The sequence below is a fragment of the Aspergillus affinis genome, assembly GCF_023601865.1.
Source record: "Aspergillus affinis strain CMG 70 chromosome Unknown NODE_39_length_258944_cov_87_149177, whole genome shotgun sequence".
Classification (NCBI taxonomy): Eukaryota; Fungi; Ascomycota; class Eurotiomycetes; order Eurotiales; family Aspergillaceae; genus Aspergillus; species Aspergillus affinis.
Genome location: NW_026515820.1, coordinates 28337 through 50903, shown reverse-complemented (window position 1 = coordinate 50903; position 22567 = coordinate 28337). Strand labels below are relative to the sequence as shown.

The 22567-nt window shown below is 51.4% G+C and overlaps 8 protein-coding genes across 8 annotated transcripts; 5 read left to right on the top strand and 3 right to left on the bottom strand.

Moving 5' to 3' along the window:
- Positions 1-845: 845 nt before the first annotated feature.
- Positions 846-2434, top strand: KD926_006894 (MFS general substrate transporter; the record flags this gene model as incomplete). Its single annotated transcript, XM_053099912.1, has 4 exons — positions 846-1027; positions 1081-1197; positions 1246-1804; positions 1883-2434. The coding sequence occupies 4 exons, from the start codon at positions 846-848 to the stop codon at positions 2432-2434; spliced, it is 1410 nt and encodes a 469-aa protein (XP_052956299.1).
- A 2208-nt stretch (positions 2435-4642) lies between these two features.
- KD926_006893 (uncharacterized protein) lies at positions 4643-6019 on the top strand (the record flags this gene model as incomplete). Its single annotated transcript, XM_053099911.1, has 1 exon — positions 4643-6019. The coding sequence occupies one exon, from the start codon at positions 4643-4645 to the stop codon at positions 6017-6019; it is 1377 nt and encodes a 458-aa protein (XP_052956298.1).
- A 729-nt stretch (positions 6020-6748) lies between these two features.
- Positions 6749-7460, top strand: KD926_006892 (40S ribosomal protein eS17; the record flags this gene model as incomplete). The annotated part of the gene is made up of 4 exons (XM_053099910.1): positions 6749-6895; positions 7016-7038; positions 7134-7311; positions 7377-7460. 4 exons carry the CDS (start codon positions 6749-6751, stop codon positions 7458-7460), a joined length of 432 nt encoding a protein of 143 aa, XP_052956297.1.
- A 1576-nt stretch (positions 7461-9036) lies between these two features.
- On the bottom strand, positions 9037-12353 carry KD926_006891 (secretory lipase; the record flags this gene model as incomplete). Its single annotated transcript, XM_053099908.1, has 7 exons — positions 9037-9285; positions 9366-9773; positions 9842-10059; positions 10117-10122; positions 10192-10299; positions 11195-11805; positions 11881-12353. The coding sequence occupies 7 exons, from the start codon at positions 12351-12353 to the stop codon at positions 9037-9039; spliced, it is 2073 nt and encodes a 690-aa protein (XP_052956296.1).
- Positions 12354-13368: 1015 nt separating this feature from the next.
- Positions 13369-14746, top strand: KD926_006890 (uncharacterized protein; the record flags this gene model as incomplete). The annotated part of the gene is made up of 3 exons (XM_053099907.1): positions 13369-13590; positions 13638-14260; positions 14338-14746. The coding sequence occupies 3 exons, from the start codon at positions 13369-13371 to the stop codon at positions 14744-14746; spliced, it is 1254 nt and encodes a 417-aa protein (XP_052956295.1).
- A 286-nt stretch (positions 14747-15032) lies between these two features.
- On the bottom strand, positions 15033-17209 carry KD926_006889 (sodium:solute symporter family protein; the record flags this gene model as incomplete). Its single annotated transcript, XM_053099906.1, has 4 exons — positions 15033-16238; positions 16286-16563; positions 16614-16875; positions 16925-17209. The coding sequence occupies 4 exons, from the start codon at positions 17207-17209 to the stop codon at positions 15033-15035; spliced, it is 2031 nt and encodes a 676-aa protein (XP_052956294.1).
- A 1054-nt stretch (positions 17210-18263) lies between these two features.
- On the bottom strand, positions 18264-18764 carry KD926_006888 (uncharacterized protein; the record flags this gene model as incomplete). Its single annotated transcript, XM_053099905.1, has 1 exon — positions 18264-18764. The coding sequence occupies one exon, from the start codon at positions 18762-18764 to the stop codon at positions 18264-18266; it is 501 nt and encodes a 166-aa protein (XP_052956293.1).
- A 1537-nt stretch (positions 18765-20301) lies between these two features.
- Positions 20302-21864, top strand: KD926_006887 (DUF1593-domain-containing protein; the record flags this gene model as incomplete). The annotated part of the gene is made up of 2 exons (XM_053099904.1): positions 20302-20664; positions 20746-21864. The coding sequence occupies 2 exons, from the start codon at positions 20302-20304 to the stop codon at positions 21862-21864; spliced, it is 1482 nt and encodes a 493-aa protein (XP_052956292.1).
- Between the last annotated feature and the right edge of the window lie 703 nt (positions 21865-22567).

Below are 22567 nucleotides of genomic sequence, written 5' to 3'. Positions count from 1 at the left end.
GTCCGATGGGTGGTCTGATATCGGATCAGGCTGGGAACAATAGAAAAGGCGGGATGGGAGACGGAATAATCCAGTATTATGTATGAGAATGAGCTGCGTCAAATGACGTGGGGGCTTCGATTTTCTTGATATCGCGATCCAGAAGACATGGGCCAACATCCTCAAGGATGATCGATAAGATTATGGCAATCGGAAACCGCCCGAACTCAACCTCGGAAATTACATTGCAGTGATTGTGTATGCAGCGCTTTTCGGATTCGTCATAGTGAGCGTTTGTCCATGCAGATTATGGCTTGTTTGCTGCGTTCAATCCAATCGGACAAACGTGTTCCGGTCTCTGTACCTACCTAACCAACCAACAAGACCAGTTGCAAGCTCGGCTCGGATGCCATCCTTCAAGGTCCAAGGCATCGCTGCCTAGTTAACATCTCTGTATTAGCTGCATTATAGAAGTCTCGCCTCCTCATTTACTTCCAAGGAATTGGCATTGTGGATCATTCCCGACTTGTTGGTGAGAGCTCGGGGAAAAGCCAAAAGAAGCCGATGTGCCTCGTGACGAGGCACACGTAGATCTGGGGCGCGATGCCGACGGCCATGAGGTCACCCAACGCGGAACATATGCGGGGAAGCGACATCTCGTTTGCGGGGAAATGAGTCTAGTCGGCTCTATCAGGTTGCGATCTATCGTAAGATGCTTGCTCGCCATTCTGCACATTCCGCGCGGCGGCAGGGTATAGATATGGGCTTTCGGCCGCCGGGGAGGGATCTGGATGGGCTCAGTTTCACGATTGATTTCCCTTTTCACTCTGTTTTCATTTTCTCCGGGTTTTGGTTCTTGATTCATTATGACAGCTAGCTGGGACAGCGATATCAAAGTGGACATCTCGTCGGCACAGGTCGAGAATGCCGAAGATGCTCCACCCTCGTTCTCGCCCGAGGAGGAAAAGGCGCTCGTGAGAAAGATCGATCTGTACTTGCTGCCTATGATCTGGATCATGTATCTCCTTTCGTATATGGATCGCACCAAGTATGTCGCTCTGTCACTCATCCCGGGTAGGGGATCAGTATTGACCACCACAGTATCGGGAATGCGAAGATCTCGGGCATGGAAGAAGATCTGAACCTCTCGTCGAATGAATATTCCGTTGCATTGGTTGTTTTCTTCGTGGGATATGTAGTTTTCGAGGTTCCCAGCAAGTAAGTCTTAACCTACATCTGAAGGTCCTTCGATACTGACTTCTTCAGTCTTCTCCTTAGTCGCTCGCGCCCATCCCTTTTCCTCCCCGGTATCATGGTCGTCTGGGGTGCTCTGACCTGCGTGACGGCCGCAATAAAAGACTACAAACACCTCGTCGTCCTACGAGCCTTGCTTGGATGCATCGAGGCTGGGTTCGCTCCTGGCGTGCTGCTCGTGCTATCGAACTGGTACAAACGAACGGAGCAATCCCGACGCTTCGGCGTGTATATCTCCGCTGCGATTCTCTCCGGCGCGTTCGGCGGTCTTCTAGCGGCTGGCATCACCCAAGGATTGGAAGGCGCACATGGGATCCGTGGATGGCGATGGCTCTTCATCGTCGAAGGCGCAGCGACCATTGGCGTCGGCCTCATCTCTATGTTCATCTTACTAGACTTTCCTGCTACATCGCGCAGTCTGTCCGAGCGAGAACGATACATCGCGGTGGCGCGACTCGCCAGCGAGAACGTCACCGCCATGACGGACGACAGCGAGCGATTGACTCATTGGGAAGCGATCGTGATCTCCGTCAAGGATTGGCGGACGTGGGCATTCGTCGTTGGATATATGGTAAGTCGCATCCCAATCAGCCTTCCCCCGATCCTCAACAAAACATCATCATCATTCTTATCCAAAATTTCAATAAAGGCCATCGTCGGCTCCAGCACCCTCTCCTACTTCTATCCCACCCTGGTTCAAGGCCTCTTCAACACCTCCTCCACCCAACGAGTCAACTTCCTCACCGTCCCCATCTACGCCGTCGCATTCATCTGCACCGCCATCACAGCCTACTACAGCGACCGGATCCCCCTCTGGCGCGGCCTCGTCATCGCCGCCTGGCTCGCTTTCTCCCTCGCCTGCTCCGTCGCCGTCTGCCTCGTCTACAACTACACGGCTCGGTACGTCCTCCTGGTCCTCATGGCCGCCGGCCTGTGGGCCACGAACGGCGGATGTCTAGCCTACGCGTCGTCCGCGTTCGCGGGTCTCAGGCCCGAAGCGAGGGGCGTCAGTTTGGCGCTGGTGAATGCGCTGGGCAATCTGGCGCAGATATATGGCTCGTATTTGTTTCCTGAGAAGGACGAACCGAAGTATATTATGGGGTTTGCGGTCATTTCGGCGATGTTGGGCGTCGGGGTGGTTGTGTTTGTGGCGTTGCATGTTTGGTTGAGGAGGATCAAGGTGGGGGGTGTAGTGTCGTAGGTTGGGCTTTTCTTTTCTTGAATTTGATTTTGATTTTGTAGGTGTACTCCGTACTTTGTAGATGGGGTTGGTCTTTGTTTTGTGTGTATGGTTTGTTGCCGACTAGATGTAGTCATTGTTGATCATTTGGCATGGGCGTTTACCTTATTTACAGACATTTAACTGCTCAACATTATTAATATTTCATTTTTTCTTTTCAGATGAAAGGACATTCAGATACTGAGCGAAGATTGCTAGAACAGGTAGATGTGATGCTCTGAGAGAGCCCGGTTTTAGCGTGGGGGTCCATTTGAGTTGGATGAAAAAAAGAGAGAGACAATATCGAGTCCAGAGTCGAGACCTCTCTTGTTCGATTCTCCTTAGGGATTCTGCTTTTCGTGCAATTTTCCCTCGGTTTTTCTCAGCGTCTCAACCCCGCCTCCTTCAGTGATTGCCTCGCTCATTCGGAGTTGACGTATGCTCAAGTGCCTAAACATGGGTAATATATTATCTCTAGATGAAAGCCAAAGTCGGACGGCTCTACGACTCGAGAACTGGCATACCGAAGGTGCACAAAGATGCGCACCATAAATCACTCTGGGCCATTATTATTAGTAGCGGCTACGGCACACTAAACCGAAGGCCGCAACCAAGTGGATACCTTACTGTCCGCTGTTGCTGGACCAACATACGGCTTGTGACAATTGATATTCGAACCAGGTGAAGCATCGCAGTTACAAGACAACGTGCTCAGTGAATATCGGATCTCTTTCATCATCCCCTCGTATAATAGTAATCCCAAGTGCGATTAAGCCTTCCCTCGCGGTAGTCTTCCGGCTATGGAGCAGTCAGCGAAGATCATCGTTGTTCCAGCGAGGAAACAGACCAAAGACCTAACGAAATAATCCACCAGTTCGTTCTCATCCTGCAGCCATATTTACTGCCGATCCGAAAGGCCATTTTCCGGCAGGAGCTCGGCAGAGTCGAAATCAATCCAGAGCACCCTATCCGGTTTACCGTCACGGCCGGGACAGATCATCATAATTCTAGGGTTGGTGTCACCATGAAGGACCCCTGCTTCGTGTATATCGTGGAGGATACGTTCGAGTTGAGACAGTTGCAATTCCGAGAACGTAGATAGATCCATTTGGTGCATGTTGTCAATATACTCCAGAAGAACTGCATTGAGAGGCCACCCATCGTCGAAAAGCGGTGAGATCTTTGTCACTGTGCCATAAAAATAAGGAATGGCTCCTGTCTCGCAGAATCCCTTCTCTTTTAGCCGCCGATAAGCCGAAGATTTTGCGAACGAAGGGGTTCATTTCGCGCTCCGGAGGACGATGCTTGATCGGGGGTAAATTGCGAAACTGTATAGAGTTTAGTACATTTTGGGCCATGGGCTGGTATACTTACTACTTTCATAATCCTGGTTTCACCGCAGACGGTCACCTTTAAGACGATGGAGTATTTAGCCCTCCGGAGGTTTTCGAGGACCTCCACACTTGAGGGGCTAACTTCAATCGTATCAGACATGTCTGAGGGGGGCGAGTTAAACTAATCTCTTGCAGCACAGTCTCAGTATGGAGTTGCGCACAATATCTGCTTTAATAAAGGGTGCTCTCTCTGACTCAGAGCTGCTCTCGGAAGAAAGGCAGAACCCCCTTGCTCAGCTCACGGAGTCTAGGCAGCAGTCAAGAATGCTTCTCCGGGTCTTGTGCTTGATCATCAGTACTGAAGAGGTGAGTACAGTTTATAGAGGGCAGCAAACAGTCGGTTCTAAAGTGTAAGTGGTACAGATCTTCGTGCTACAGCTGGTGTTAGTGGAGATACAGTTGAGGCCGGGCAATCAGGATAAGTGTCCATCTCCACTTCTGGTTCATACTAGAGCAAGTAGGGCAGGTGGTCTTGGCATCCATGGTTTTTTACTGGGGATTGAGAGGTGTTGTGCTGCACGAAAGACCCACCAGCATCTCTCCTAAATTTTTTGTTAGTACCGTTGCATCCATGTTATTGCGCGTTGTTCTAGCCTTCTGGGTAATCCTTGTAGCTTTAGCTTAGGAAAAAGTGGCAGGGCAACGTTGACCATGAAAATTTCTCCGTAGCTCTTCCTAGACTGTTTCTTGCAGCCATCGTACTCTCTATCCCCATTGCGAGATTTTACGTCCGTGCCATCTTCCAATATCCAACTCAATCGATCCAGATCCGCACGGACATATCGATCTATCCGCAATGGCATCCTTCGACCCCTTCCTCCTCACCCCGCTAGACCACTGTCTCGTGGTCGGTGGCATCAGCGCATACGGATGCAACTACTTCACCTTCCAGACGCCCAACGCAGACGACGCCCTGGAGGCTCTCCATGCCGGCGTCGCGCGTCTGGTCCGTGAGCTGCCCTTCCTCAGCGGCGAGGTGGCGCCCCGCGACGGCGATCCCCGCCATCAGCTAGAGATCCGGCCCTCGGCGCCCGAGCGATTCGAGTCCCATCCCATGGTCTTCGTTCGGCACGTGCATAAGCCTCTCCCTGCGCTGTCGGAAATCGGTCGCGCCATTGACGCGGACGGCGATAGTGCGTTTCGACCTCTCCCGACCAAGGGTCCCGAGGGATTCAAGCCTGTACTGCGGTTCCAGGCGAACCTGTTCCACGGGGGTATCGTGCTCTGCTTCTGCTGGAATCATCTCTTGATCGACGGGCCGGCGGTCAGCAGCATCATCAAGGCGTTCGCGAAATGCTGTCGCGACGGCGACGATGTGTCCTTGGCCGAAGAAAGACGGCAGAATGATCTCGCCAGGGAGATCATTTTCGATATCATCAATCGTCCTGCCCCCGAGGGTAACCCAGCCGACGAGATCGAACTGCGTGAGCTCGCGCCCTTCTCGACTGAGGATATTCTCCGAGAGACGCTCCCCCTGTCGCCGCCGCTCATCGAGGAGCTGAAATCCGCCTGTAACAAACATCTGTCCGAGTCCGGCCGGACGGACCAATACTGCGCCACCAACGACATCATCATGTCGCTGTTCTGGATCGCCACTGCCCGCGCATCCATCCCGCAGGAGAAGCGCTGCTACTCGATGCACTTTTGCGTGACGATGGGGAAGCGATCTCAGCCGCGCATCCCGGATTCGTTCATGGGGTCGACGCTTTTCCTGGAAGGGGCGCAAGTCGGACCGGAAGAGATCGCTGACGCGTTGGCCTCCATTGACTCCTCTTCATCGTCTGCTCTTCCCACCGCGTTTATCCCCCTCCTCGCGACCCTGGCGTCGCGTATCCGCGCTAAGATCCTAACCACCGACGATGCGCATCTCACAAGGAGCGTGCACGAATTGTACAAGAGCGCCGAGTGGGACGCGCAGCCGGCCAAATTGGGCGATATCCTGTTCAGCAATTTGTCGTTTAACACGTGCTATCTGCAGGACTTTGGGTCACGGTTGGGCCACGTTCAGGCGTTTGAGCCGCGCACGGTGTATCCTAGTATCGGGTATTTGAAGCCTCGGAAGCCGGTGGAGGGTGGGCTGGGTCCGTGGGAGATGACGGTGATGTTTGAGAAGGAGAGGTTAGATGTGGTGAAGAAGGATGTGTTGTTGGGATGGGTGAGGGGGGGCTTGTAACTGTAAATCGGAGGTGTTACTAGTTTGGGGACTTGTTGATACTTAGAAGTGAGGGGCGGAAGTATATATAGATTGGGTGTTTGTTAGATGACAGAATAGAATGTCAGTGTTTTGGGATAGAGATGGCATTTTTCTAGGACATTTTCACAGGTGCATAATTGAAACTAGTAGCATATTGCAGATTTACAACCTTGATCATGGATAATTAACACTATTCCTCGCAATGACATTTATTATCTACTGTCAACAAGCCATACTTCAACAACCAACCTGGAGATGATGTCACGGTAGGGCATGTGAGCGGGTGCTTAGCTCAGCCGGCTACAGCGCCAATCACAGGTAGCCAATATGCCCGAGTCCCGTGACGCAGCCCTGGCAGAGAAGTGCAGAGACAGGAGACAGAGAAGATACCACAAGGAATAGAAAGAGGAAAAGAAGATCAATAACTATAATAGACATCTAATGTAACTCTCACTATAAGCATAACATCTTACATCCACTCCCAAAGGCAGAAAAAATGAATGTGCGTCGCTCTGTGGGATCAGCCCGAAAAGAACAAGAATAGGGCTTCTTACCCGCCCGCCCCCATTGGCCGGTCGAGGCTCACCGCCCGACGGCCGGGTTAAGCGAGCTTGGCACCCAAAACCAAAGACACACCAAAATTGAAGCCCCAAACCTCCCTCCCCCTAACCCCAACATTCGCAGCATCTCGACAACTATACCGCCAACATGGGTCGCGTTCGCACCAAGACCGTCAAGAGGTCCGCTAAGGTCGTCATCGAGCGCTACTACCCCAAGCTCACCCTTGACTTCGAGGTCAACAAGAAGATCTGCGATGAGGTGGCCATCATCGCCAGCAAGAGGCTGAGGAACAAGGTATGGAGGACCCGACACCGATGAAGCGATTATTCCGAGCGGATGGAATGCGAGGACGAAAGCGATTTGAAAAACACCGGGAAAAAAGATGAATGGCTAACATTTTTGGTGCTCTGACAGATTGCCGGATATGCCACGCACTTGTATGATTTTCCACCCGATTCTCGATAATTCGACTCGTCCAGACCTAAGACAAGAAAAAAAAGAACGCACGACTCTAACTGAATTCTCTTCACAGGATGCGCCGTATCCAGCGCGGTCCCGTCCGCGGTATCTCGTTCAAGCTTCAGGAGGAGGAGCGTGAGCGCAAGGATCAATACGTCCCCGAAGTCTCCGCCCTTGACTTCTCCCAGAACTCCGAGACTGGCAAGCTTGATGTTGACCAGGATACCAAGGATCTGCTTAAGAGCATCGGCGTATGTGTTTGATCGATTCGACAACGCAGGAGGTTCAGCCAGGCTAACCAGACCCTTCCTAACAGTTCGACTCCGTCCCCGTCAACGTCGTCGCCGTCTCCCAGCAGAACATTGCCGAGCGCCCCCGCCGCTTCGGTAACCGCCAGTAAACATCTCTTTTTTATCGCACATGGGAATGAAAAAAAAGAAAAGGATGATCCGGACGAAAGCTTGAGCGGATGGAAAGAAGACGTGCTAGCGTTGACTTCGACCATGGAGGTGGTATACAATTCAAAAAGATGCTGCTTCTATTGATGGGTGATAAATGGCGTCAAGACTATTTTTTTTTTTCAAAGGACATGGTTGTTTGCAAGAATAGGTTCGGGCATCTTTTTCTTTAGGATGAAAATAAAGGAAAAAATGGACACGCCAGGCCTTTTTTGAAAGAAAAAAAAAAACCCTCCGCAGTCTCCCATCGATCGCGTTTAGCACTCGGGTGGAATGTTCTGTACTTCGCTGAATTTGAAGCCTAGATGAACCTATTCATGATCAAATTGCTACGATTCCACACTTTGTTTTGAACTGTCGCTCGATCCGCCAAGGTATATGACCATGCTTCAATCCTCATCGATCGGACCGGAGATGAGACACGGTCACGACATTCGGACTCTGGAGAAGCCCTTGACCCAGCCCAAGGCCTTGCGACAGCAACCCGACTCAAGAACGGCGGATGCACATGTAGACTTCCCCGTAAGCAAGCGTTGAATTATATCTTCCAGAACCCACATAATCCAAGCAAGAGACCTCTGTCTTATCATCATTCAATCCCTATTTTTGTAAAATTCTTATACCCCACGAATTCGATGAGGAGCCCACTTGCATGACCAAGTTTCAGCAGTTGATTGGTCAGGGCTGTGCCTGATCCACAAGAATTCGCTTCTGTTCTAGAAGAGTGAGATGGTAGTCAACAGGTAGAAATGGGAGCTTCTCTGGACCAAATCCAGCAAACATGAACCATGCAAGGAGTCTATTCTGCCGGATACCCAAGGAACTCTTGTCATCGTCCCCCCACGGCCGATTATCCGGTAGACTCTGATCCCGTTTCCCAAATAGGAAAAAACGAAGCAATCTAGCCATCTACTTAGTCAACTCACCACTCTTTTGGATTTTCATTCGGCTCCAAAGTTTTGATTTATACAGTATGGCTGCAGTTTCTTCGATAAAAAAAAAATTGCGGACTATTAGACAGGATGATATGTTTCTCACCTTCTCTGGTCTTATCATACTACATCATACAACATTTGCGTGCTGACCAGGCAGGCATAAAACCAATTCAATTAGTCAAAAACTTTGGATCTTCTGCAAGTATACTGAAAGCTGACTATGTGAGACATGTAAACCCATATCTATCTTCCAGTTAAGCAAGAAACCAGAGCAAACATTTAATGCGAGTGTGAAGCATAACTAACTAGTTGACTAGTCGTAATGATTAGGGTTTTAAAGATAAATATGAGGAGAGTTGGTTAGCGAGGGGTGTCGTTATCGCTTGATAAAGAAATCTAAGCAATAATTAATACATTTCTGATGTTGATATCACAATAATGAGCAGTATAGTATTCATTTTTGGTATATCCATAAACATGTCTTATCAAGTAAGTGAGACTCATTATACACGCCCTATATCACCTTCTCGCTATCTAGTGCCTACCATATATAAGACTAAAACCTAAACAAACGAAAAAGAAATCAGACTCGATCCTGCCCCACGACATCATATCCCTTAGACCCGTAAACCCAACCCCTTGCATCATCCCACAGACACCTCAACTTTTCCCATCCAAGGGAGTAATACACCAGAGCTGACAAGGCAATCGCGTACCCGAGGATCTGCAACGCACCGATGTGCGTGTGCCAGATCACAACGGAGGCGAAGATTAGAAGGATGTTTTTCGGGATACTGACTAGCGTCATGGTCAAGCCGGAGGTTTTGCCGATCTGGAAATTAGGTTAGTCTCTGTCTTTCTTTTCCCCTTCATCTCCGTCTTTTCATCAAGTCAGGAAATGGCATATCTCACCAAGACAAAAATCGACACATTCAACATAAACCCAACAGCCGCATTCAGAACCAACGCGGCGCACGTATTCTGCGAGATCTCACCGAACTGAAAGCCCGCCCACTCAGTCCGCCAAGCGACTAGAAAATTCATGACCGCGCAGACCGGCGCCGAATAATACAGACTCACGAGGGAATCCATGCGCTGGCCCTCATCCGACAGCAAGATCTGGATCATGATGAGGCGGTTGGCGTCGAAGACGAGACTGGCTAGTTGGAAGAGGAACCCGATCCAGGAGAACTGGATCTCACCGGCGACGGCGAGCCCGACGCTGGCGGCGATGATGAGGATGTTGATCAAGACGGAGAGAGAGGGTTGGGCAACGCCCCAGGTCCAGCTGGTGAGGAGGGTGATGACCGGTCCGGCGGCCTTGGGTGGGTGTTAGCGGTTGTGGGAGGGGGATAGGTTGGGATTGAGGGGGGGAGGTAAGTACATACCTTGATCATCTGGACAAAAGAGACGTTTAAGTAGAGGTAGACGACGTTGCTGCAGACCAGGCTGCCGCTGTAGAGTAGCCCGATGGGAACGATGGCGCGCAGGTAGACTCGTGGTGTCATTTCGACGGTCTTGCGCGCGTCTAGCAGCGTGGTCGTATGTGCCATGATCTGGGTGACTAGCGTAGCGAAGACGAGGTGCCATGTCGTGAGGATGACAGCTTGCGTTTCCATTCCTTTAGCTTAGGATATTAAGTGTCAAGATTTGGTAGACTCACGGTAATCTGGTCTTGTTAGCAAATGTGATCTTCAGACAATCATAAGAGGGGAAAGGCAACGAAAGGCAAACATACGAAACTCAGTCGAGCTGATCACCCACTTATTAAACAAAATCGTGAGATTCGACCAGAATACCCATGATCTGACACGCACATCCAAATTAGCCAACGGCTCGGTCGAGTCTGCAAGAACAGTCAGACAGACTACCTACAGCATGCCCAATACGATACTCCAGCCATCATTCCCCTTCGCCTGAAGTCTAGGGTAGATCATTCTGAAATTGTGCCCGTACCTAGTGACGCCGGACAGCCAAAAGAACAGAAGAACACAGAAAGAAAACACAACGGATCAACGCAAGAGAAAGAATCTACAGCCTATATGCGCCCGTCATGGTCAAAAAACGGTGACCAGACCGGCAGGGCCTTGTTTTCTGAATCAGCCAGCCCAGTTTGCTGTTTGGATGGTTCCGTAGTGTAACGTGAGAGCGCCACATTCCGAAGACAACCAGCGATCAGAGAGAAATGCAGAAATTTGAGGCACGGATGTGGGTCAGGCTCGTGGATTTTGGTTTGGACGGGCGTTATTTGCTTGCTGCCCACTTTATCTCGCTCAGAGAATGTTTGTTTATCTACTGTTAGGGGCTGGAGGACCGGAGGTTGTCGGATTTGAGATATTGCCCAAGGGAGGCTGGATTGAGGAATAATACCTGCAGTGTTGATAAAAGGGCAATAAAGAGAAAATATTTCAGAACCGTTTGCATTGACTGGAGACCTGATACAAGGTCATCTGTCAGGGGAACCAATGCAACATCTACGGATTAGGGCTCCACTGATATCCGAATGCGGGCACGAAGATCGACATGAAGACTACTATCCTGACAGAACCTGATTGTTCGAGGCCGTGATCTACTTACTCGTACACATAGACACCAGAAACTCTAGATAATTCATACAGCCCTAGCTAAGCCCATCTATACACATTAAAACCGCAGGATTATAGTATCTTCATACACCCCCAACGTCAACCCAGCCCCAATAAAACAAATACTAGATAGACCACATCACCATGAATGCGTACAATAAGTAATAAAATAGCTCGGCCACTCCTCGATATTAATCTCCCGTTTACACACCTCCGGATCAAACTCCGGATTGCCGAACGCAGCCAAACAAGCCTTCACATCATCATCGACCCAACTAAATGGATAGATCTGCCGCTGCGGCAACAACACCAACGAGTCGTTGATTTCGACATCGCAGAACAGCGACCAGCTCGGTTGTCTCTGCTGGATCTTGGCGCATACTTGTCGTCGCACTGCCCCGGCTCCATGCTTCGAGTCCGCGAAGTATTTCTGGACCATGCGCTGCAGGGCTCCCGGGCCTGTGAGATCCTCGACGGACCCGTCGCCGCCGCTGTCGGCTCGCTCGAGCACGTGGAGCGCAGGGAGCAGCCAGAAGGGATGCCCCGGGGAGGAGGCCATCCAGCCGTTCGGCACGGCCGCGTTACTGTTGAGGTCTGGGTTGCGGGACATGCGGCCGAGGAAGGCGCGTTGGGTTTGGGGGTGATTCTGGAGCGGTAGAGGAGGTGCTTTATTAAGGGAGATCTGGTGGGAGAGAAGGGGTGTGTCGTGCGATAGGAAGAGCGGTTCAACGGGCCGGAGGGCTTCAGTGTCTACATCCGCGTACATTCTATCGAGCATTGTTCATTAGCATACCGACACTTTGTATGGTTTATACCAGATAAATGGGGGGGAAAGAACATACCCTCCCACCAGATACATGTAGAAGTTCCTTGCAACATCAGCCCTCAGAATCTCTTGCGGCAGCTTATCGTACGTCTCCAGGAACCAAGGAAAATGCTGCTCCACGATCATGCGATCTGTCTCGTCGTCCCAGAGCACGTACTCCCAGTCCGGGTTCTGCGCGCGCATTGTTTCCACCCAGACTTGGGCGCGCTCAGACATGTTGCTGCCGGCCGGGAACCATGTCTGGTGGATGAGTTTCGGAAGGGTCTTGAAGTCGTGAGGGATGGGACGGGCGAGGAGATCACGCGCCGAAAGATCTCGGGCTAGTTTCTGGCCCTGGCTGCTCTCGTAGAGTGGATATACGACAGGAGGGAGAAGTAGCGTGCGGAACTCATAGACGGCGACTATAATGACGAAGATAACGAAGATATAGGAGCATCGTCGGCGTGAGGCTGGTAGGGCGAGCCATTTGGGGAGGGTGTCGGCCGTCATGGCTGCTGGAGCTTGGCTGAGGCGAAGATAGGGAATGAGAAGAAAGGATTGCAGCCTAGAGGCGCTTGGGGGAGTGGAATCATTTTGAGATTGCCCCCCAGCCTCCAATGGGTCGGGAGGGTCAAAATCGGACTGATAGATGCCACTTCATTAGGCTAGGTGGTTCCATGGAAGGCCGTTTCCAGGATGGATCCGAACCAAAATCACAGATGGCACGACGGAAGGGCTTCACCTTATGCTACAAATAGAACGTGGCTAAATCAAGAGGGGATGTGGGACATTGGAATGCTGCTCGTCGAGGGCATTCCCGATGCGGAAGTGAAGAATGTCCCACGCGCCGGAAGGGGAAACGGATCGGGACCTGACTTGCATTCGTGGGGTCGCATAGCGGTGACTAATAAGAATGTATTGATCATGAGTGCGAACGTGGTAACCTTAGCATTTGACATTGATTTAACTCTTGTCCAGGGATTGGGAAAGTTGGATGTCTTGGAGGACTCGGGGGAGCCGGATTTGTGGGGTTTCGGTATTTGGTTTTGGGGGACTGCGTCAGATATGCCAGCAATTGTTTGTATGTTCGATCCTGCTAACTGTTGGGAGTTCATTTGTTTTTCTGAATCTAGTAGGCTGATATTCTCATCAGAGCTGATGGCTGTCTTATGGATCCAACCCTAAGCAGATGCCCTAATTAGCGGCCGTGGGTATTGTAATCGGCGCTTCACTTGAACTCTGATGATTAGAACAGAATAGCAAGTTCGCTTCAAATTTAACATTTAAATAAATATTACAACGAGACCGAGCTCCCTGAAAGTATGCTAATCGGAAATGACTCCTTCCTCAAGTGCAACAAGCACCTGTAGATACCGATCACCCTCGGCTCTCGATTACAATATCTCGGCCAACGCTCAACGCTCAACGCCCCAACACATGCAGACACGATGGTTTTGATATTTAAACAATCCAAATAAATCAGAAATGTCTTGATGTGTACTTTGAAGTCCATCATACCACGACAATGACATCAAGTCAACTCACCCTCCTCACAGCAGGCGTTGCGATCTACCTAGCCCTAGCCCGCTACCTGCGCTACCAACGTCGCGATGCCATCAATGCGCGCTTCACCCACCGTCCTCTCTCAAGCATGACGATCCCCGAAGCACACGAAATCATTCGCGAGCTGCGCGAGCTCGAATTCCCATATACAATGCACACGGCGATGAAGATCTCCTTACTCAAAGTCCGTCTTCCCCCTTTACACCCTTCAAAACGGCTAGAACTGTACAGCACCATATTAACGTAGCAAGTACCGTCAAGACCGGCTCCATCCCAACAATGACCAAGCTATTCATCGCAACAGGCCAACTTAACGAACGCAACGCCTCCAAACGCGCCGCCGACACCGAAGTCGTTCTATCAGAAGTCCACGACCGTCTCCCCGGTTCGGATCCACACTTACTCGGCATCGCGCGCATGAACTACCTACACGCTCGATTCCGCAAGGCCGGCAAGATCCTGGATCAGGATATGTTGCATACGCTGGGCTCTGCAGTCGTGGATATCATGCGGTGCGTGGATCGCCACGAGTGGCGGGGTTTGACGGAGGTTGAAAAATGCGCTGTCGGCGTGTTTCATAAGGCGTTGGGGGATGCGATGGAGATTCCCTTCACGGGGTTCTTGCCGAGCGCTGCGCAGAAGGATGGGTGGCGTGATGGAGCGCATTTCATGGAAGAGATCTGTGAATGGACGTTGGAGTATGAGAGACAGGTGGCTAAGACGACGGAATCGACGAGGATGATTGGACGACGGTTGTTGGATCTGGCGACGTTTAATGTCCCGGTTTGTTTGAGGGGCATCGTGGAGGGAGTCGTGGTCACAAAGCTGGATGAGCATATTCGGTCGAGTATGGGGTATGTTTTTTATCCTATTGGTTTCTCCGTTTGAGGCGTTTATGGGAAGGGGGCAGGTTTGCTGATTGACCTGCTAGATTCGAGAAACCAAGTCTTTTCATATCTAGCTTCGCGCAAAGCATCATGGCCCTCCGCAAGCGGGTCCTTCGCTATCTGAGTCTTCCTCGACCTAGATCTATGCGCGTGCGAGTCCTAAGCGACGAGCCCGACATGGCTACAGGCTTGTACACGACGAGTTTGTGGATCGCGCATCCGTGGTACGTGCAGCCTACATTCATGCATCGATGGGGACCGAAGGCGTGGTTTATCTGGCTGTTTGGTAGCGGAGCAGTGCCGACAAGAGAGGGAAAGTATCGCGAGAATGGATATGATCTATGGACGATTGGACCGGCGGCGCAGGAGAAAAGAGGCAAGGAAGAAATGCAGGCACTTTTCGAGGGTTTGAAGCAGAGCGGGTATGCCGAGGGATGTCCGTTTCATCGGTAGATGTAGAGAGAGCTATTCTGTCCTAGATATTGGGGAGATTGGGGGTTCAAGGTTGGAAAACCTCACTTCATGCATTGTGAAGAAAGTGAAGAAATTGATAATTGAAGAGCCCGAACTGATTGAGAGAGGTATGATTCAAAAGTTTTGCATAGATTCTTTCTTGCTCTTTCTCAAAAGCTATACATATATGTGTACTCTATGCCCCAGTGTCCTTAAAAATCAACAATATCTGCCACAATCTATCCAATAATATCACTCCCCCCTTTTTATATCTCAAATATACCAATCAAGTCTTAGAAAACCATCCCTTCACCTCCCTACTCACCCCATTCGCGGCGATCCAAATATCCCGCCACCCATCATAAACCGGATATACGACGACCGCCAAAAACGCCAGGAACTGCCACGCGATGGCAACGGTCGTCCAGCCTGCAAAGAACGGCTTCGTGAACACATAGTCACGATACAGCGGCATCGGCCAGACCACGAACGTGAGCAGCACGAGCACAACCCATGTGATCCAAGAGATACGGTACCATTTGTGGAGCTGGATGAGGGTGGGTTGGTCGAAGGGGTGATGGAGGTTGTCAAGAGATTGAGATTGGGATTCGGATTGGGGCTGAGAAGGAGAGGATGTTGAAACGACGGGGAATTTTTCGGGGGTATCTGTAGGGGTGGTAGTGCCTGTGGTGTCAGATTCAGGCGTGTCGACGAGTTCGATGCGCAGGAACTGTCGCCAGTCGAACTTGTATGGCTTATAGAAGGAGATGAGGATGGAGTAGACGGCCGGCGAGAAACAAGCGGCGATGGAACCGTACAGACACGGGGCTTCCTCCATGGTGGTGGTGAGATTGACCGCGCCGTACAGCGATTTCGCCGTGCCCAGCCAGATCGCCAGACCGGTGCCAAAGCCTAGGATCGGGGCCCAGATGGCAGCGAGACGCGTCTGGCCGGACCAGCAGAGCGTGAAGATGAGCGGGACGATGCCCGACGAGGTCAGGATGGGTCGGAAGTAGCCGATCCAGGTCATGTTGGCGCCGCCGTAGTTGAGGACGATGGAGAAGGCGGTGATGAAGATGGCGTGGAAGACGACGGACAGATGACTGACGCGGATGAGTCGCTTGTCGGATGCCCGGGGGTTGATGTAGGTTTTGTAGAGGTCGAAGGAGAGAATGCTGCTGACGGCGATCATGGAGGAGGAGACGGTGCTGGTGAGGGCCATGAAGAGCATGACCACGAAGGCGATCACGCCCTTCTCGCCGATGCAGGCTTGAATGGTGTACGGCATCACGAAACCCGTCAGGACCTCCGACTCGGTGAATTCGCCGGGATACGTGGGGAAGAGAGGGGTGTCGTGGAGGACTCGTGCAGCGAGACCGATCACAGTGCCCAGGCCCCATGGAACGCCGAAGATGGCGACAGCGGCGATGTTGTATCCTGGAACGGTGGCTTTGACCTCGGTGGCGAACGACTTTTGCCAGAACGCGGTGTCCTAGATGGAATCAGCTGGGAAGATCATAGAAGAGGTGATAGACATACCATCACGACGAGAGCAAGGTTGCCAAACTTCAGAATCAATCCCCACATAATAGCATCGTGCGACTTCATGGTTAAAAGAGAGCCGTTGAAATTGCCCGGGATGAAGTTGTCATCGGAAAGAGCCTGAACCTTGTCGTAAAGCCCGTAAAGCCCCCCAATTGCATCATGCGTGAGAATGGAGATCGTGAAGTAAATGATCAGAATTAGAGCAATGGCCGTGTGCAGATAATCGGTCAAGAACGTAGCCTTGAGCCCACCGACAGCAGTATACATTACGACTAAATTCGTCAGCACCAGGTCAAAGGCAAATGATTATTGATAGACCTACCTCCGAGGGGAATAAGAATCGTGGCCGCCACGAAATGAATTCCGGCGATTCCATGGATCAGCTGCGAGCCTGTCAAGATCATTGAAGCGCAGCCAAAGATATTGCAGAACAGGTTCAGCACAAGGAACACCACATGGGCGATCTTGCCGTATCTCTGGCGAATAATCTCCAGCGACGTATGAGCATACGGGACCCGCAACTTGGCCAAAACGCCCAGGATTGCCATCAGGGCAATCTGAAAGCATAGACCCGAACCATACCACTACCCTCGTCAGCGTCGTTTCCGTTATAAACCATACAGCAGAGCATACCATCGGTGCCGCAAGGCCAAAGCGATAACAATTGACCGCCGAGAATACCGTCTCGTTGATCCACATCCACGACGAAAACACCGCCGACGCTGTCAACCCCGTCCCGACTGTTCGATTGGCGACCATGAACATCTCCGACTTGCCCGAGTCTTCGTCCAGATAGGTCTTTTGGATCTTGACGGCGATCAGAATCACGCCGCAGAAGAGAATCCCGAGGCCGATGAGAAGTCCATACCCGGCCCCTTGCGAGACCAGGGTGACTCCTGCGGAGGTAATCTGAGCCATGGCAGATTATGACGCCTAGGAGGATATATTGGCTGGAGGGCTTCGCAGGCGAGTATTGGAAGTGGCGATGACCCCTCTGTATAAATATGCGCCCGCCATCGTTCATCTCGGACATCTAGACGAGGCAAGTCATTGCGACCTGGAGGAGACGAATTGCGTTATACATTAGTTTCGACCGGTCTTGATATCCCGCACGGCAGTATCCCGGCAGGAAGACTATCGGCAGAGAAAGGGCCAGTTGAGGGGAAGAGAAAAGTGGAGGATGGAATTGTGGTGGGAGGTGCGCGCTAGGTAATTGCGTGCTGGAGGCGCCGGATTGCTAAGATGCACAACAAAACTTCCCTGTCGGGGTCATTAGGTCCCAGACCAATGAAGATTAAATCGCTACGATCTGACATGATCTGTTTGACTATTTTGAAAAGGTCCTCGCCACTCAGGTAGAAGGGATATGAATGGAAATTGTAAGACTGAAGATGGTATGCCGTCTCTTTTAGTCCTGCCCAGACCCTTTACCTATATAACCTCCACCAAACAAGGTACAGATGTCTAGTTGGAGCTGTTGGAGAAATAGTGGATTTGTTTCGGATTATCTCCAGTCAGCAAGGCCACGCTTTTCACAAGCCGTGGACTTATGCAGCCAAGCTGATAACAATAACTTGGCAGGATTGCTCGTGCTCGCTTATGAAGAAAGCAGAAGCTAATCAACAGATTCTAATGGAGTGTCCCACTGGCCTCTTTATAATGCGATAGTGTCTTATTCATGTGTGTATTGGTCATTTACTCGGTCTCGATTTGTCTTCTCGTTGCAGTTTAGCCATTTGGATTATGGATTTCGAAACCAAGCTAATTGGGATAGAAGACAATAGCATGAAACCGGATTTAGGGTTCAAAGGACTATTTTCCCCAGATCCAAAACATGAGAAGAAGGGAAAATAAAGGTTTGTCACATAAGACGGCGCTGTGTAGAACTCAAGACACAATACTAAAACTATTACCATCCTAGGAACCAGCTCCAATTGAAATGGAATGGACATACCACAGCCCATCAGTTGCATCAGTCTAATCTTCTGACGACGCTAACCGAACCAAGGATCTCAGGATTTAAGCATAATGCCGCAGGATTCGTGAACGTGTTAAATGTGAGACAGCGGTTATATTTCGGGTCCAGGTCATGGTGGAGGACGGTCAGGCTCGACAGGCCCCATGCCATGGCCGCGCGAAAGGTGTGGAGATCCGCGTTCGTGTGCACAATGGCGACAAACCGGTTGTATTTGAGGAATATCCCGCCGATTCGGTCCCGCGTGCCCCGAGAGGCCCCGAGCAGCGCGAGCGGAAGCGGACGGTGGCTCTTCGGTCGTTCCACGCTGGTCCGCCAACAGCCGAGTAACTCTCTCGTGGATGTATGCCAGTCGTGGGTCTGGTTGGCGTCTATACGGTCTCTCTCCTCACAGATATTCACCGCACAGTATCGGAGCAGTCTCGCATATTCCAGAATTCGAATAAGCACATTCTCCGGGAGGTCGAGCAGCGTCAGTCTGAGGGGGGGTAGCTCCATCTTCTCGTCGTGGTCGTCACGCGATCGAATCGACGATGGAATGTGCTTGCCGGTGTAACGATTTTGGGATTAAGTTCGTAAGCAGCTGCGTAAGTGGGTAGCCAGCGTCCTAGAGTCCGGAATTCGCGCTAAGAGTGCTTCTAACGAGAAAATCGAGTCTTTATCGAATAACTGCCTTTTGTATTGAAAGACTTTCTTAATCGCTTCTGCAGCCGCTTTCTTCGCGCTTGCCCGATATGATTTACTTCTGTATTCCGCAAAATAGTATACCTCTCCTTGGCTGGCTATGTGAGCATTGCACAGTTGAGTTCCAGGATCGACATCGGTCAACACAGAGCTTCAGACCACGGGGGTCCTAAGAAGTGATGGGTGTCACCACTCGGAGAGCGACATTCATGTCGATGAAGTATGGATCCAGCGGAACAAGCGCGATACATTTGTCCATATCATTGCGACGCCATGGCATAGCGGATAACTGACCATGGTCTCCCCTCACGCCATGATTCCACTTGTTGAACCAGTGTGATTGGGGTTTCCCATTGTTTTCGGGATCCCGGCGGGACCTACATGGTTACATATTCATATTCATCCTCTCAGGCTCCAGCGGGTGAATCGGCACTCGTTGAAGCCAGTGAATAGATAATACACACTGATCCTGGCACATATATTAGATAGAAGGGGGAAATTTCTGAGGTATATTCCCATACAAGTCACAACAACATGACATCATTCACAATTAATCTGCCGAGCATTCACACACGCATGGTCAACCTTGACCAATGCGTCCTGACAAGGCGACCATGAAGCAGTTAATAACCTAACCGTTGTAGTACTGCAGAACTGGGGAATTGGGGAACTGGGGAAAAGGCATGGCTAGAGTAAATAACTACCCATACCATCTCGACTAAGCGGAGCTACTGACTCAGTAACAGGTAGCTTGTGGCTCCAACTACTCTATTCAACTCGAACGACGTCATCCCACTCCCCTTTAATATAGCCCAAATCCCATAACGACATGGTCCCCGAGCCAGCTACACGCCATCAAGTCCGGGGGCGGGTCTCGGCAGTTGCAGCAGGCAAGTTGACCCGGGAGGACAGTGGTTCCAATTACCCGATTGAGAGCGAACGAGCGATCTTTTGCAGAAAGCGGGCGCCTTTCTTGATTCTTCACCACCCCCACACGGGGTCTCCGCATTTCCCCGCAAATTGTGGCTGCAGGGATTTTTAATCTACCCCGGGACGAGTGATTTCTTGATTCTTCATGCTTCAAAGGGGGGAGGAATATCCACTGCTTTTGCTGCTGGCTGGTTGTAGTTGTTCACGGACTTGGGTTCGCATGGGATGATCTCAATTTAATCAGGTGTTTGTTTTTGCCGACTTGATTAGATCTACTTAGTAAAGTAGTTATGAGGAGGGTAATATGGCGTAGGGTTAGGTAGGTATGAGGTATAAAAACCCTCAATCTTCCTGTCGTTCTCCATGTCTTAAACTTTGTTTCTCAACCACTTCTCTCCTCGGTGCGAAGTCACCAGCCAATATGAGTCCTCTCACCTCCCTCCTGGTATACCTCTGCATAGGGCTGCAATTTGTCGCTGCCCTAAACCGTGACTTTCTCTCCTTCCCCACCAAACCCCGAGTCTTCGTGCTCTCCGATATCGCCAACGAGCCGGACGATGCGGAGTCTCTTGTCCGATATCTTGTTCACAGCAATCAGTTCAAAACCGAAGGTATAGTCGCTACCACGTCGGTATGGCTCAGGAATGAGACCCATGCCGAGGACATGATCGAGATCGTCAACGCGTACGGCAAGGTCGTGGATAACCTCAACCACCATGCGCCGAAGGGTTCGCCATTTCCCTCGGCGGAGTATTTTCATGGGATTGTGAAGAATGGGTCCTCGGTATGTTTTCTTTTCTCTCAGAATTGTTCTTGTTGGGTTGAGTTGGGGTAAGGTAGTCGCGGGTGAGCTAATGTGGTTTAGGAATATGGTATGGCTGCGGTTGGCGACGGTATTCCGCTCAGTGACGGCGCGGAGCTGCTTCTCGAGCGTCTGGAAGAAGACTCGGACCAGCCGCTCTGGGTCCTTGCCTGGGGCGGTACCAATGTCCTAGCCCAGGTGCTGTATAAGATCCACAAGGACTCTTCATCCGAGAAGGCAGCCGAGCTGCGGTCGCGGCTTCGAGTATACACGGTCTCCGATCAAGACGACACGGGCGCTTGGATCCGACACAGCTGGCCGGACATCTTCTACATTGCCTCCGTGCACGCCTGGAACCAATACCCCCTGTCGACCTGGGTCGGCATGTCCGGCGACATCCTAGATGATTTCGACAAAGGCGGGCCCGATCTCTCGAAATTCTCCCGCCAATGGCTCCGACAGAACATCCAGATCGGGCCGCTGGGCGCTGTGTACCCGGATTACCAGTACACCGTCGAAGGCGACACGCCGACGTTCTTGTATCTGATCCAGAACGGCCTGGGCGACTCCGAGCACCCCGAGTACGGGACCTGGGGCGGCCGATATGGCCTGGTGAACCCTAGCACGCATGGGCTGAATTTCAACCACTACGCAGACACCCAGGATACCGTGGTGGGCAAGAACAATGAGACGTTCACGTCCAACCAGGCCACGATCTGGCGCTGGCGTGACGCCGTCCAGAACGACTTTGCGGCCCGCATGCAGTGGACCCTCACGGCGAATGCTAGCCAGGTGAACCACCACCCCGTGCTCTCAGTCAACGGGTCGACCGGGCTGGCCCCTGTCTTGGTAAACGCCACGGCCGGCTCGACGCTGACCTTCGACGCCAGTGCCAGCTACGACCCGGACGGAGATCGCTTGACGTTCCGCTGGTTCCAGTATAAGGAGGCCTCGGTGAGCGAGTCGGTCCGTGAGACGGACGTGGGACCTCTGGACATCAAGCCATTCGGCAAGGGGGGTCAAAGTGTGGAGGTTCAAGTTCCGTCGGCGAAATTGTCCTGTCGCAATATCCCGAACTCGGATCCGGGTCAGTGCCAGACCCTGCACTTGGTTCTGGAGGTGACGGATTCTGGGAGCCCGGCGCTGACGACGTACCAGCGCGTGTTGCTTCAAGTGGTCTAGTGATTCATGGGGGTGACTGTGAGGGTTGATTTGTAAATAGCGAATTGTATGTAGATGACTTGCCGATAAGAGACGTATTCAATGAAGATTTCGAAGACATGGTGAACAAAAAGACGCCTTCTTGATAGCGTTTGTTTGATTAGAGCCTAGACATGTTAGTTCAGTTGTTCAGCCGTCTCTCCAGGTGTATCACGCAAATATTCGCGTGCACCAAGCGACAGAATCAAAGGGGAAATAAATCAGAGTTCATGCTGTACAACCCCAGAGCCAGCATTCGTCTTTATGCTTTCGGATCAGCGATCTCCCCCATGTACAGCTGACTCCTCGCAGCAGTCCTCGGGGCCGATGCACGGCGAGATCGGGCCCCTTGCGTATTTCCCTCGACACGACCCCGAAACAGGAAACTTGAATCCGACCGAAGTTTATGGCAAGAAGATGCCGTGAAAAGAAGGCCACACGTGGCTAATCACGAGGGAGTCTAAGGATCAACGTATTGTCGGCCACTGCCAGGTAAACTAGTATATAGTATGATGACCGTGTCGGATGCGGTCAAGGGTCTGGAATGAAATCCCAAACACACCGCTGATTGCTTAAATTTGGGCGTGTTAACATTTGCTAGCCCGATACCTAGCCTGCATACTCCGGAGTCTAAAAAGCGCAGTAGCTCCATATTCCGGGGTGAGACTGCAGTGCTACCCTGCAC